At 41.0% G+C, this 14,437-nt stretch overlaps 1 protein-coding gene across 1 annotated transcript; it reads left to right on the top strand.

The window, feature by feature from the left end:
- The first annotated feature begins 7,742 nt into the window (after positions 1 to 7,742).
- On the top strand, positions 7,743 to 12,995 carry LOC143180190 (uncharacterized). Its single transcript, XM_076379750.1, has 22 exons — positions 7,743 to 9,350; positions 9,479 to 9,523; positions 9,588 to 9,600; positions 9,646 to 9,661; positions 9,734 to 9,847; positions 9,905 to 10,064; positions 10,140 to 10,165; positions 10,213 to 10,273; positions 10,321 to 10,374; positions 10,488 to 10,721; positions 10,793 to 10,861; positions 10,934 to 11,002; positions 11,106 to 11,363; positions 11,439 to 11,507; positions 11,686 to 11,844; positions 11,888 to 11,939; positions 12,100 to 12,105; positions 12,168 to 12,485; positions 12,539 to 12,551; positions 12,603 to 12,617; positions 12,688 to 12,694; positions 12,738 to 12,995. Exons 1-22 carry the CDS (start codon positions 7,743 to 7,745, stop codon positions 12,993 to 12,995), a joined length of 3,624 nt encoding a protein of 1,207 aa, XP_076235865.1.
- The last annotated feature ends 1,442 nt before the right edge of the window (positions 12,996 to 14,437 follow it).

Raw genomic sequence — 14,437 nt, 5'->3', positions numbered from 1 at the left:
ATGTTCTCGCGAATTAGTGTGTCGTTGGAGTTTGTACTCTTACGACGTTTCCGCTTATTACTTCGGCGAATTAAATGACAGAAAAAATAGGAAGAGCGATTATTCGGTGACGAAACTGGAAATCTTCCGATCGAGTCATCTGTTAGCTATGAAAGGTCGATTCAAAAAGGGGACAGGCTAATGGTAATTCTTTTTCTCTAGAATGATCTACCGAAACCTATAGAATCAGGTTCAATGACTCTCAAATTCGCATTTTTCTTTTTCTCCCAGGTGCTTCCCACGTCGTCATAGAAACGAATCCCACGTTCCGAATAAAACAATCCTCCTTAAACATAGTGCTAATAGCTCGTTTGACTTTTATCAAAAGTATCCTTGGAGGAACTTTCGACGTTATGCAACTTCTACTTTCATGCACGATTTGATTCCGCTTTCATCGATCTTCTAAGCTGAATGCTCTTTCGCGGCTGCATTTCTCGTGTGCCAAACCATCTTCTTGCAGGCACTTTTTCCCGCGATATCCGCGAGCGTCTCGCTTCTCGCGGCGGTCGATCGAATTCGATTGATTATTTTATGGTTTCAGGCGCGGCTATGTAAGAACAAGCGACAAGAAACCGAGAAACCGCTGGAAAAAAGCATGGTCGTCTTTGAAACGTTCGTGAACGAGGAAAAAATCCCTTTTGCATTTGTCGCCTTGAGAAGACCTGCTGGCTGAGCGATTCAAGGATGCAAGGAATCGTTTACTCCCAATAGCTAACGCTGGGACGTTCAGTCCGCGGATTTATGTAAGCCAGTGGCAAGGAAACGCACATTTGATTATTTATTTCTAAATACATATTATGAGGTGGACACCGGTTGGCCACGTAACATTTTCTAGGAGCTGGCCTGAAGTAGAACGTCGCTGGTTCCGGTACTAGTTATCCGAGGAAACCGCCGGTGTTCAAAATAAACAAATCACTCGCGTTCTATGTAATTCCGCGTGAAACGAGGCAGTTCGTCAGACTTTTTATCCTTCTTTGTGCTGTTATATATAGTTGCGCATTAGCGACGACACGCGATGGATTGGCTAAAACAAATTGCGCTTCCTGCGTAACAAGATTCTTTACCTTGTGTGTCGAGGGAAGCTTCCTTCGAATAGAACAATTTATGTTGTGGCAAGTTTAACAATGCTCGAGATAACATCAATTTTTCAACTTCGAAATTTCTAATGCATCTTTCAAGGTTATGCGTTTTCTGCGCTTCTGGATGCACGCACAAGTATTAGCTATTAATAAATAACGTACGACGTTCTATCAGATAACAGCAGGACGTTGCGTTGGGAATACTGTGTAGGACGGTTCGAAGGTAAAGTAACAACGAAAGAGTTCCTCGTTTCTATTCCGGGGGACCACGAACAGGCCAAGGCTCTGCGAGGATATTCTTACAAAACTAGGTTGAGTCATTTTTTGTTCATATTTCTGTGCATCGGAGCCACTTTCGACGGTGACGCTAGATCCATCGTACCGTTGCTAAACCTCTTATGTTTGCGATTGTATGGTAATTTAGGATACGATGACTCGATGAAATTTATGTGATGACGAAAGGCAGTGTATTATATGCGTATGGAAGTAAAGGCTTGTTTCGAACCAGAGATTTGGAGTTAAATCTTCGTTCGCCTTTCTCTTCTGCGTACGTATGGCATTTTAACGAATCTTGGATTATCGAGGTGGATGTTGGAAGTTGAAAGTTCGAAACTGGTGACCAAGTAGATGGAAGTTGCAAATTAGATGTCGATAATTATCAAGTGAGAATTCCAAATTCGAGATCTGAAGATTCAGACGTGAGATGCAAAAGATGTGTCTTTACTGAATTGTGTTTTTAGAAAGGATGGTTCAAGCTCAATATAAGATTTCTAAATGAACATCTCTGATACGATCCTCGTTATTAATGAGATTTATTACTATCCTAATATCAAGGAGAAATATATCGCAACTTTTATAGCTACGATTAACAGGTCTCTTAAATAGCAATTAAATTGAACAGAAAGGCAAGCAATGAATCGTCTAAGAATTTTAATACCAGAGTTATGTAAAATTAATTTTTTGTAGCATTTAGCTACACACGTTTCAGGTTGCAATTTCGATATTGATTGATTCCTTGGTTTAATTAGTAAAGTATATACTGCATGAGTTAAACTTTTCCTTATCGTATTCTAGTCACGAGAATCTCTCACTTTCGAGAAGAACTTGAAAGGGACCGACACTCGTTTCAAAAATTGTGGGGCCTCCAGAAACCTCAGAGCCCGGAAGACTGTTCTTTCGGAGAAAGTGTCACGAGACATGGTCCTATCTGTATAACCGGTCCTGGAGAACAATAGCGTTCCACCTAAAAACGTTCACCCATGATTCACGCTTCCTCTTCATCGAATGGCGAACAGTTTGAGTCGGTTCTGTCGCCAGTTTCTTAGTATATAATTCGATTATGTGAGAATTTACATGAACGCATGGCAAAGAGCATAACAAAAACGCAGCGAATTTTCGCGCGCCGCGCCGCCTCAAATGAAAGTCAACGAAACTGTGATTACGTGGACCAGTTAGGAAAGAAGTTTCCGCGAGTCGTTCTTGCGCGTAAAATTCACAGTTTCACAGAAACTATTACGCTGCTCTCTAGTCTTCCTGACCAACGCGAGTAACATGGTTATTTCGTTCGTCTTAGTCATGCAAATACTTACCCTCCCTCAGCGGGGTATTTAGTCAAGGATCTAGCGAGGCGAGCACGCACTGAATGATGGATCGCCAGAAGCGGGATAATAAGTTGCTCCGCCAATAGAATACTTTGCAACACTAATTTCGAAAATTACTGCTGGACAAATTGGTAACATGGTTTCATTTTTCATTCCTAATGGTTCTCTTTCTTTTCTTAGCTTTCTACCTCTCTACAGAATCGTTTATAGTTAGTACATTATAGCGGATTAACGCGTAACAGGTGTTACATCACCATTGGGTACGCAATTTAATATTTTACCCTTTTATAGTTCATCGTAAATTATAAAATACTGTCGTGAATAAAAATATAAAAAATGCCGTAAAATTTTAATAGAAGGGGAAACACGGAGAAAATAGTTGAAAAATTTCTATGTATGCTAATGGCCTCATTAATCGCTTTACAATCCTATCTAGTAGGAATTCGGATGCAGGTTGGCACATGGTAACGAGGATATTTCTGTCAGTCTTTTCGCGACGTTTAGTGGCAATTATTAGTTTCGTAACGCTGGTCACTCGTTAAAGGATAGTGCATCGATAGTCAGAAACCTGAGGGGAACCGGGCACACTGCGAATGTTGCTAACCTTGCACAGTGATTTGCATGAAACAGGACGGTCGGACTCGGAACTGTATCGCTTTGCACGCGCAGCGGTTGCTACCCCTCGCGAATGCAGAAGTGAAACCGATCTCACCACGATGCCACATATGACGCAAATCCCCCGTTTCGAGATACCGTTTCGATGGGAATCGTGCCTTTCTTCTTTCTTTTTTACTGTAACTGAACTGTGTTCTCTAAACAGAAAGTAGTAAGTAAAGAGAAATAGGATTTTTTACCTTGCTGGAACTCCAATCAATCGAGCAAATCTGTTATATTTTAGAGATATTTCCGACAGATAGAAACCTGTTGTAGCAAGGACAAAAAACCAGTGACCTGACAAAGTTGGATTCATATTGATTAGAGGCAGTCGCAGGTAAAGAAAGGAGAACGTTCATCGACCTGTTACAGTGTACAACAATTTATGCAAGCACGGGGATAAAGTAATTATGTCTAGATCTTTAATCGAGTGCGATTTTACCAACAACCGGGGAACCGGTTGATCGAGTCCTCGATTACTGTTGCTTCAATGCACGATCGCCAGACGGAGACACCTCTGCCCAGTTTTTACTGATAACAGTATTTAATTTAATTAACTCGATAATCTCGATCCTTGTCTAAGTATGAATCTCTCTTGTCACTTCGCTTAGGGAAGGAGGCAGAGTCGCGTGCCACGTGTATATAACATTGTGCAAGAGCAAGTAACTTTGCATAGTTTTTTGCTATTTAGACATTATGCAATTTACAATATAAAATGCCAGAGAAGCGAACGATTCAATGACCCGTGGAACTGTTGGTACCCTACCGATCTGTTCACTAATGAAAGTTGAACAGTGCGCGAGAACAGTCTAGATAGTGATAAATTTCCACTAACTTTATGGAAACCAGTTTATGCTTCTACTACGTAGGCATATTTTCTAATCGTCGTGAAATTAAAACATTTTCATATTTTAGATCCGTATGGTATAATGAGACCATTTACACTCCAAGTGTTATTTTATAATAGTTATAAGTATCCATTTTAATTATCATGCGAGTACTAACTTTACATTAATTTTAGATTAAGTGTGAGCAGAGGAGTTGCAATTAATGTTGTGAAAAAATAATCAAAAGCAAATATCTTCAGTAGATCTAACACAAGCTGCTTATTCGAGCAATAGAAAGTTTATCGTGCGTTTCAACCATTTCTCTTTGGCCTATGGTATGTCCCGTGAACCGTCTCAATGATACTAAAAAATATATTTATAAGAGGATAACTGGATGATTTTGCTATCGTGAAAGCTAGTTAATCACTATTGTTACATCGTTACGACGTCGCTCGCTTGTATACAATGCAAAATAGGAAGGAAAACATGTTCTTATTTATGGTTATTTGCGAAATGATATGTTCACTCTGGACTCCTCCTTCCTTTTCACGAATGAACTCTCCTTTTTTGGAACGAGTCATAAACACGAATCTTCAAGTGACACCTTGTGAATGGCAGCTGCGATTAATCGTGTCTTTCTGAAGGATTGTGCAGGGTTTCATAACGACGTGGAAGGGAAAAAGTGAAAGGTCCTGTGGTCTCTTGGTACTTTTCCTAGACGATAAAAGTGAAGCACGCGAAATTCGAGATCGAAACCGCGAAATTTGGACATTTTACATCGAAAGGGGAGAAGAATCGGATGCAGGATTTAGTGATCTGCTATTCGGTACCAACTTTCGTCCCTGACAGATGCTATTGAATCGACTGAATAGCTTGAACCATGGACGAATTGTTTCTACTAGATACGCGTTCTCCTTTTTCTTTTTTTTTTTGCTTTCCCACGTCATATTAATTCTATTTTGATCCAGGTAACTTTATGCGTAGCGTTGATTAAAATTCAGGAAGTTGCGAAACAGCCGTTTTACGATACAAATGCTCGTTAATCTTCTACAATTATACACATGGTAGCTGATTATGGCGTAAAAGTTTTTATAAGAGTAATGAAACGCGCAGAGAGTCTCCATAAAACAAATCTTAAAAAATGATTGGAGCCAAGAAACGCAATGGCGCATAGATTCTCCGCGAAACTACTTCAGGTCTAGCAATATTTAATTTATGTAATGTAAGAAAGAATCTATATGAACCATTACTTATATTATATATATTCTCGCCAAAATATGAACATAAATTCTCGATGCTTGATTGAAGACTTATAAAACCTAACTCATTATCCTTGCGAGGAAGCACAGTTCCATTGAGCAACAATCTTACGCACATCGAAAAGGTACATATTTTGTATCTTTCGGTTAGTCACTGTTCTGTCCTCGTATTTCGAAAAATGGTACTGTTCAGCGGGTTATTTTATGCAAAATTATGCAGAGATTGCAGGAACGCTGTTGCTAAAATTCGAAAAGTAGTATACATTGGTACTAGAAACTTCACGAATGTTTCATCTGATATTCACGTGGGTGACGTATAAATTGCTCCTCAAAAGAATCATCAAAATCTGAAATTGTGATGTAACATTTGTTACAGGGACAAGAAGCCATTCACTTCTGTTGATCATCATTGTTTGAGCATCAGCAAATTGCAAAGTAGCAATCGCGCAACTAGGAAATTGAAATTCTGTCGGGTACCGCGACCTTGAAAGGATCTGTACCATATATAGTACTCGGTCGGCATCTAATGCAATCGCTATGGCACGATAGAGGCGCTTGAGGCTGGTCAGTAAACCGATATAACGGTTCTCGTTGTGAGACTCCGGGAGTTCCCGATAGCTTGCGAAACCTGTTCGACGGAGGATGACATAGTAACTGAACCTCCGACCTGTTTCTTCACTTCGGCCATCGAGTAATCTTGAGCTGTTAGAGTTTACGAGATATTTGCGTAATTATTTAGCGATTTCCAATGGCATTTCTTATCTTCTTTACCCATTTCACAAGCCAACTCACTTGGATACCTTCAAAGTAGCTACTCAGTATGTTAATGGCTCCGAAAAGTGTTCTACTGATGGATATACAGAAGTAGATGCAGAGAGGCGTTCAAGCTAGTGTAAAAGAAGTTTAATTGCCTACTAAATACATTTAAAGAGTAGTATTATCGTAATTTTCGACAAGCTCCAGCAAGTTTTAATCGAAATGAACCTGCTGTGAGGCAGCTCGAAGAAATACCAACACGCAACTCGAGTGAAACTTTTAATTTACCTAGATGGTGTGCATGATCGACTTAATAAACACCAACAAACCAGCGTGGTAACTTTCATCGGCGTGGGAGCGCGTTAAACTTGTCCTTGCTTTGTTCTTTGGTGGAAAAGGCTAATAATCGTAGCGGGGGATCGTTCGCTGAGTTCATTGTTAGCTGCTCGGAATGTCAAGATCGCGATCACGGCCGCTACTGGGAAGGGTCTGTCCTACTCTAAACGTCTGTTTCTACTTACGCTTCGCAATCTCGCTGCGGGACTCATCCGCACGGGTAATCGGACAAGCGCCAAAGGTATGTACATCCATCAAATTTGAAGTATTTAAAAACGACAGATAAAGTTTCTATCGAGCTCCAAAAGGTAACCAAAAATTCAGGCTTAGAATCACTGTCCATACCAAATTATGAAAGATATCAGCGACATTCTAACCACTCATTTCAAAGCAATAGAAAGTCTCTTACAATGTAGTATAATAATACGAATTCCGCCTCTTCCTCCAATTGGGATTTTCCAACATCGACGATTTAATTTAATAACTAGTTAACCATGCGCATACAGACTCAAAGGCTTCTAATCATCGTGAAATCCGATTAGTTAATCGAAGGTGCGATTGCATCCTTAATGAAGGCCCTGAACAATTCCTACGCGTTTTACAAATTTGGTGATCCTCGTTCATTATGAAAGCCTGTCGTCAGCCGTGATTCGCGAGGCTCTTGGACTCTCCGAACCTCCTACGAGCAATTATGGCAATTGCACCCTCGCGTCGAGCAGCGAATGCAACGACGGAAGTGAATGCGTTCCGTGCACTGTCATTAGGAATGCCAATATCCCGATCGCGGCGGACGGTGCACGGGAAAAGTGCACGCTTCTGCCATCAGGAAGGAAAGGGACAATCGATTGATCGCCCAACTATAAAACAACCATTTTTTTATGCATCCTTTCAGTTTTCCCTCGCGATTCCACGATCGGGTTTCCCTGCTTTTTTTCGCTTCAGTCTTGCCGTGTTCCTTGGACGAGTTCGATCGACATGGAGAATACTCGACGCGTATTCTAAACGATCAACATTCGAGAGGTATACGGTGAACAACGAAGGCATGCACAGTGCATCAATTCTGTGGAAATGACGTCGCGTCGAATTTCGTTATATGAATTCCTGTGGACGTTGAACGACGATTGAAAACGAGTGCCAGTACTTTTATCCTTGTCGAGATTTCTCTATTCTTGGAAAACAGAATCGATTACAATGTTGTTTCTAGTGTTGAGAAGAGTGCCGAGGTCGTTTACAATCCTCGCGCTCTTGGCGACGAATCTGGTGATTTCAATGCCCGCACCTCCCTCGAAACGCTCTCCAGAAGACGCTCCGAGTGGATTTTCCAACGTGCCTAAAATTTTGGAGATTCAATTGCCGTTGAAGATAGCATCGAAGGACGACTTGGTAGCGTGGGCTAAATACGTGATGGGTCTGATGGCTTCTAGAATAAATATCACGTTGACCGCGGTGAAGGAAACGCCACCGAAAGTTTCTGGGAATACCAGAAATCCCAGTAATGTCAAACAACCGCAGAATATTAAGTCCTCGACACCTAGAGTCGTCGAAAACCTCAAGCAAATGGGAAATTTTCAAGCTTTCGCAACCTCGAAAAGTTTTGATAATGGAAGGTACGCGGAAAATTTCAAGAACGCTGGGAATGGTAGGCATTACGAGAATACTAGAAATCCCGCGATTGTGCGGCCTCTGGAAAGCGGTCGGCATACCGAGAATATGAGAAGTCCCTCGAGACATATGAATTTCCCGACGCCGAAGGAAAATCTAATCGCCACTACGAACTTGCCAACGCTGGGGAATACTGGGTTAACCCTAAGAAATTCATTTGGCAATGCGCAAACGTACCCCAGCTTTGTCAACTTCGGGATTTCGCCGTCGACTATCCAGAGTCCTTTAGAGATAACAGCAAACATCAATCTTCCACGGCCGAGGATCAGGGAACAAGATTACAGAGGAACCTTTGACGTGGCGAGCCCTTTGAAGCTTAATGTTCAACCATTCGTTCCTGAGATACCTAATTTCGTGAATATAAAAGACATTGACCTATTCCGAAACGCGAACACGGTCACGACTCCTTCGAGAGCCTATCTTCCTGTCACCACTGACAGCATCAAATTCCCAACTGACCCATTTGCGACGAGATACTTCTTCGATGGAGTCGAAAGGAACATTTCTAGCAATCTAGGCGTTCTTCATTCGGATGTTAGGATTACCACGCACAGACCTCTGGTTTTCAACGAGGAAATACCCTTGCCAGTGAAGAGCGTCGATGTGACGGCGCGTAGGAACTTGTCAACTTCCCTGCAGCCGCTTTTCAAGCTTCCTTTTGAAGCAGTAATCACAATCACGCGAGAGAATTCCGGGGAAGTGACAACATCGAAGACAGAGACGGATAAATACTTCTTCTTACCGACCAGAGAGCCACCTGATTTATTCCCACCATATTTCGACACGAATTATACGTTAACCAACGAATCTGATCAGATCAACGTGGTATTCGAGGATGGCAGTAAGGTGACGGAGACTATGAAAGGTAAGAAGAAGGATCAGAGGAAAAAACAGGAGAAGAAGAAGAACAATTCGAGTAAGCAGACTTCAAAGAAGCAGAACACGACCACCAAAAAGCCTTCGCCTATAACTCAGCTGGTGAGGATGTTCGCTGCGCTGAGGAAGAACAATAATACTGGCCTGACCACAGAGCTTACTCCTCCTCCTTTGAAGCCACAGCTGTTCCCAACGCCTGTCAGGACCCAAGTTTCCACGGAGAGGCCGGTAAGTTCGCTGACAAAGAAGAATCGAGTAAAAGTAGGATGATGTGACCGGGGCAGAGGTAGAAGTCAGCAAATTGCACCGTGATTAAAACGGAGAAAGGAAAGCATGCGTCAAAGTAGTAGAGAAAAAAGGGGAGCTAATTAGAGCAGTGAAAGGCGCAGGTAAAGGGATGTGATCAGAAGAAATTAACACGTTTGCCATCGTGCGTCACGCTTTTGCCACGTCCCTGCTCAAGCGTGCAACGCTGATTCTATTTGACAAATTTCCTAGTGCAGGGTGATAGGTGACATGTTGACGCAAAGGTAGCACAAGTTATGCCTGTCGAAAGGTAGGTCGAAGATGACGTAAATCATTTTGAATGATGAAATTATACGTCAACTACTCGATTCTGGATTAAAGGTGTGAATGACCGTAAGTAAAAGGACAGATATGTTTAGAGCTTTGACTCCATTCATCGGGTCAATAAAATCGAAAGCGATTTGCGTAATAGAGTTTGTCGAATCTGTTATGCACTCGAAAGAAGGATCATTGTACTCGAGATCCACGGAATAATTCCGTGCTAGTTCAAAAACCGGATACCTTCGAAGGTGTTTTCGAGTTCCTGTAACGGGTTGCCAGTTGATTAATTATGCATACCCTATCCTCGTTCTAAAACCTGTCGATGCCCACGTTACGCAACGTTCGATCTACGAAATAAAAAAGATCCATCTTTCTCTCTGTTTTTGGGGTCCGTTGAATCAGAAACGAGTTACATAATTTGCGTGTAAGCGCGCGCGTGCGACCGAAAGAGAAACGACACGGTTTCTTCGGCGCTTATCAAAGCGTGATGAATTACACGAGAAACGCAGGTATCATTATTTGTCATTTTTCTCGGTAGCTAACATTGTTCCCATAGATGGACGCGATCGTTCCATTCGCGTGGCACGATACGCGATCATTGCTGCTTGCTTGATGGGGTTTAACCAACAGGGAAACTTTATTGAAGTCGATTCGTTTATTTCAGTTCTCGTTGAGACAAGGAAGACGTAATCAGACGTCTCTGGCGCAGAATCTTGAGGTACGTTGAGCTTACGTCTATGTATATCTTCGCCAGTAGATTTATATTTCTATTGTTAGGATAATCATTGGGCGATTCGACGTTGATTTGCTGAAGAATAATTGAATTTCTAGGACGATGACGATGGGGACAGTAACAATGCTAGCGAAAATAACAGCAATGAAAACAATGATGATGACAAGAGTGAAGGTAACGGAGAAGACAGTGGCACCAAAGAGAGCATCTCTGACGAAAGTGAAGACGATTCCGATTACGATGATGATGATGAGGACGAGGGTGGTGGTTCTATCAAAGCCATCATTTCTTTGTTACAGCTTGTCGGTCCGATCTTAGAAGATCTTAGTGATGTAAGAATATTTTCACCCTTAAGTTCCAAAGTATTGTCACTGAAAATACTAGTAGCTAGCTTTTCTTTTAGCCTGACTCCGATGCCGACATAGCTGAGGTGATACAAGCAGCCATTCCTATTCTCCAAGATCTGTCAGAGGTAGATTTTTAATTGTTTCTGAAAAATGATCAATATATTTATGTATCTTGCTGAACAGTTTACTACTTCCAGGGAGACGGAGAAACAGGGCCAATTGATTTTGCTGGAGTGTTGGTGCCTGTTCTGATGCAACTTAGTGAAGTGAGTGGTTAAGTTTTTTAGTTTTCGGACCTCTAGGAAGATTAAGTGGAGACCATGGAAAAGGTAAAAATGAAATATAAGAGAGTAAAGAAAATTGTTTTAGGGACCAGATGGACCGAGAGATTCAGGAGCGATTTTGAGTCCTCTGATTCAGTTAATCGCTCCGCTATCTGGGCCCCTCAGTGGACCTCTGATTGTTCCTCTAAGTCGTCAAATTAGTAAGGTAAATCAGGGAGTTTTTTACTTGCAAATTTTATTCCATTTCGTGTTACAAAGAGTGTCAAATGAATTTCAGCCGCCAGAGGGAGGTGGATCGAATTCTGGCGATTTATTAATGGGTTTATCCGGTCCCTTGAGCGAGGTGATTATTCTCATTTACATTGATAAAATAATTGCAACTTTGCCTGTAATTGTCACCATTTACCTTTATTTTCAGCCAACTGGGCCTGGAAAGATGTCATTCCTGTCGAAAGTGACTGCCGCACTTGTCTCTAGTCTTAGCAAAGTATGCATTAATTCTTTTGTTAACAAAAAAATTGTCTTTTAATAAATTCCTGGTTTTACCATTAAATTGATGTTGAATGCAACAATAGATTTATTTACTTTAGTAGTTAGAAAGCCTTCCAGTTATCTCATTTCTATATAAAGCCACTAACTATCACGCATTTTTGGAATGTTTCCAGACTTCCACATATGGTAAAGGAGCTTCGGCTATTTCAAATCTCGTGAAAGAAATTGTCACAGGATCAGTCGCTGGAAGCAGTGCAGGTTCTAGTAGAAACAAAGATACTTATGGTGCTCCAACGAGCTATGGTGGAGACCACGGTAATTCTTATGGTCCTGTAAGTATTGTTCCATTGATCTTCTCTTTTTAAATATACAGAGGTATTAGACTATAGTCAAATACGGTATCCAAAATTAAAATACGAAATAAAGTGCTAAAAATTCAAAAGTTCAAAAATTCAAAAATTTTAAAATTCAAAAATTCAAAAATTCAAAAATTCAAAAATTCAAAAATTCAAAAATTCAAAAATTCAAAAATTCAAAAATTCAAAAATTCAAAAATTTAATATTCGTGCCAAAAATCATAACCGTAGTTAACTGTAATCTGTTACCTCGACATTTCTCTTTCCTTTCTTTCTTCTGCACTCAACTCAGTAATCAGTGCCCTGCGACCTGCGACCTTCCAACTTACTCTCTCACTCTGTTACTCTGTGCTTATCCACTTTCCAGCCTGGACCTCCATCGTCGAACGTGAACCCACTTGACCTGCTCGGTTCTTCAATCAAAGACATCCTTAACGCGATCGTAAAGGTGGTTGCCACCCTAGTAAGCGCCATTGCAGGTCTCTTGGGCGCTTCTTCGGGTGGTTCTAGTGAATCGCCGCCACCTGCTTACGGCCCACCATCCACGCGACCCTCCACCTATGGTGCACCATCCTCTTACATGGTTGCACCTAGACAGCCCTTGACCGGAAACACTCGTTCGCCAACCCGAAATAGAGGATGAACCTGCATTAACAGATTAATCGTGCAGACATGATTTATGAGTAATAAACGAGAATAATCTTCGTCGTCCTGTGTGCCTTTTGATTGCTCAGAGAAGAAAACGAATAGTTTGAAAATAATTTAATTACTACACGCGAAAAGACTTAATTACACCTCTATCACAGACTCACATTATAGTGTGCAGGTAACAGTTATCGTTCAATAATTGATATTACATAGGCACACAGGTAATTATTCATTACGGACGCGTGATTATCCAAGGATGCAGGACACGTCACCAGCCACGTTTACTTTCAATTCGACCTGATTCGAGGCTTGATCCGTTCCATACGATCAAACACTTTTTTGCTCGTATTTTTCAATCGATGACAAATCACCGAAACTCCTATCCCAATTTTCATTTCCTTTCAACCGATGAAGGAATCCTTACTTTTCGAGAGATTGATACCTTGCAAACAGTTGCGTGTATGACACTTGTTAAATGATCTACTCTCGAAAATCACTTCCTGGACAAGCGGCTATCGCTATACGATGCAAAGAAACATAATTGGCCAGGGCGTAGCCAATTCTTTCGATATGTTCCGTGTTCGTACGGGTCAGAAGACCTTATATGATGATAAAGAAAAATTGAATCATCGTGAAAAAGTTAACATTCGATAATTAGTGGAACGAACTGTAAGATTATCGATCTATTGCGTAAATGTTACGCCATACCTTTATAATAAGGCATGACTCGTGCCAGGAGAAGTCCTGCAATGACATTACGTAACAAAAACTCAAAACATCAAAAACAGAAATAGATTAATTGGGTTGCTGGATCGTTCGTTTCGTATATCTAGGAATTTTACTAAATAAGCTATCAAAGCAACTATGAAATTTCTCTTCAGCTATCCTCGCTAATTTACTAGGTTTGAATTCAAAAAATGATGGAGTCACAAGTAAAATAAGGCAGAAAATTCCAACTAAAAACGATAATTTCAGAGTAAAATTGATCAGCTACCTGACAGACATTCGATTCAGTGACAGTTTATTATTGCAAAAACAGACTTTCCAAAATTGCCTACTTTCGACTCCCAGAAATGATCGATCTCGCGCTTTCTATCACGGAAGAAATAGAGGATCCCTCTTCTCATTAAAATATTCTACGAAATTCGCTGAAAGGATCGAATCATAAGTAGCGAAGCATGTTCCAGGGCTACACGGACGTGCGTGTCGCGAGATCCTATATTACGTGATTTGGAGCGGGGATCAAATAATGTTGGACATTTCGCTCGCGGACAAGACAGATGCAATTTCATACATGACGTAACAACTGTTGCTTCGCCTAAAAAGGAGCCGTTAGGTATTTCATAAATTCTCTCCGCTAAGCTTGTTTAATTGAATCACTTTATTAGCGGCACCACGTGAAACGCGCTTTAGTGACATATCTAAATTGAAATATAGGTACCTGATTCAAATACAACAATTTTTACCGAGCGTTAATTTAGGCTTTACAAGTGGACAAGGAAAAAACAATAGAATAATGTCATACGCCTCCTGAAATCAGATTAATGTGAATGATTCTTTCTCAAAGCAAAATGTAAACGTATTAAGCATGAAATTTATGTCTCTATGCAATCTACTTGAAGTCCTCAACTACCATGGCCAAATTTTTACGATGCTACTCTCGTCGACGAAATAATTTATTCCTGACATTTTGGCGGTCTGAAATTGGCGCAGGCACATGCGTACGTTGACTCGACGGATCGGCAACTATTTCGTAACGCTGTTTATGCGGTAGCTGTGTTGCGTCACGCCGCAGAATCGATTAATAGATGCACCTCTCGATTTCACCTCGCTTATGTCTAATACACGAGTCGCGATGAATTAAAAACGCATTCTATGACGGTTTTTTCGTTCCATCAGCATTACTGAATGCGCGATGCTA

Source organism: Calliopsis andreniformis, chromosome 6 (genome assembly GCF_051401765.1).
Source record: "Calliopsis andreniformis isolate RMS-2024a chromosome 6, iyCalAndr_principal, whole genome shotgun sequence".
NCBI classification, from domain to species: Eukaryota; Metazoa; Arthropoda; class Insecta; order Hymenoptera; family Andrenidae; genus Calliopsis; species Calliopsis andreniformis.
This window is presented reverse-complemented; position numbering and strand designations above follow the sequence as displayed.

What these genes read in the sequence shown, in the direction of transcription:
- LOC143180190 (XM_076379750.1), top strand. Translation starts at nt 7,743, where the DNA reads ATGTTGTTTCTAGTGTTGAGAAGAGTGCCGAGGTCGTTTACAATCCTC. An exon ending in CTCTGGCGCAGAATCTTGAG is followed by an intron (nt 10,375 to 10,487) that starts GTACGTTGAGCT and finishes TTGAATTTCTAG; the next exon opens with GACGATGACGATGGGGACAG. An exon ending in TATCCGGTCCCTTGAGCGAG is followed by an intron (nt 11,364 to 11,438) that starts GTGATTATTCTC and finishes CTTTATTTTCAG; the next exon opens with CCAACTGGGCCTGGAAAGAT.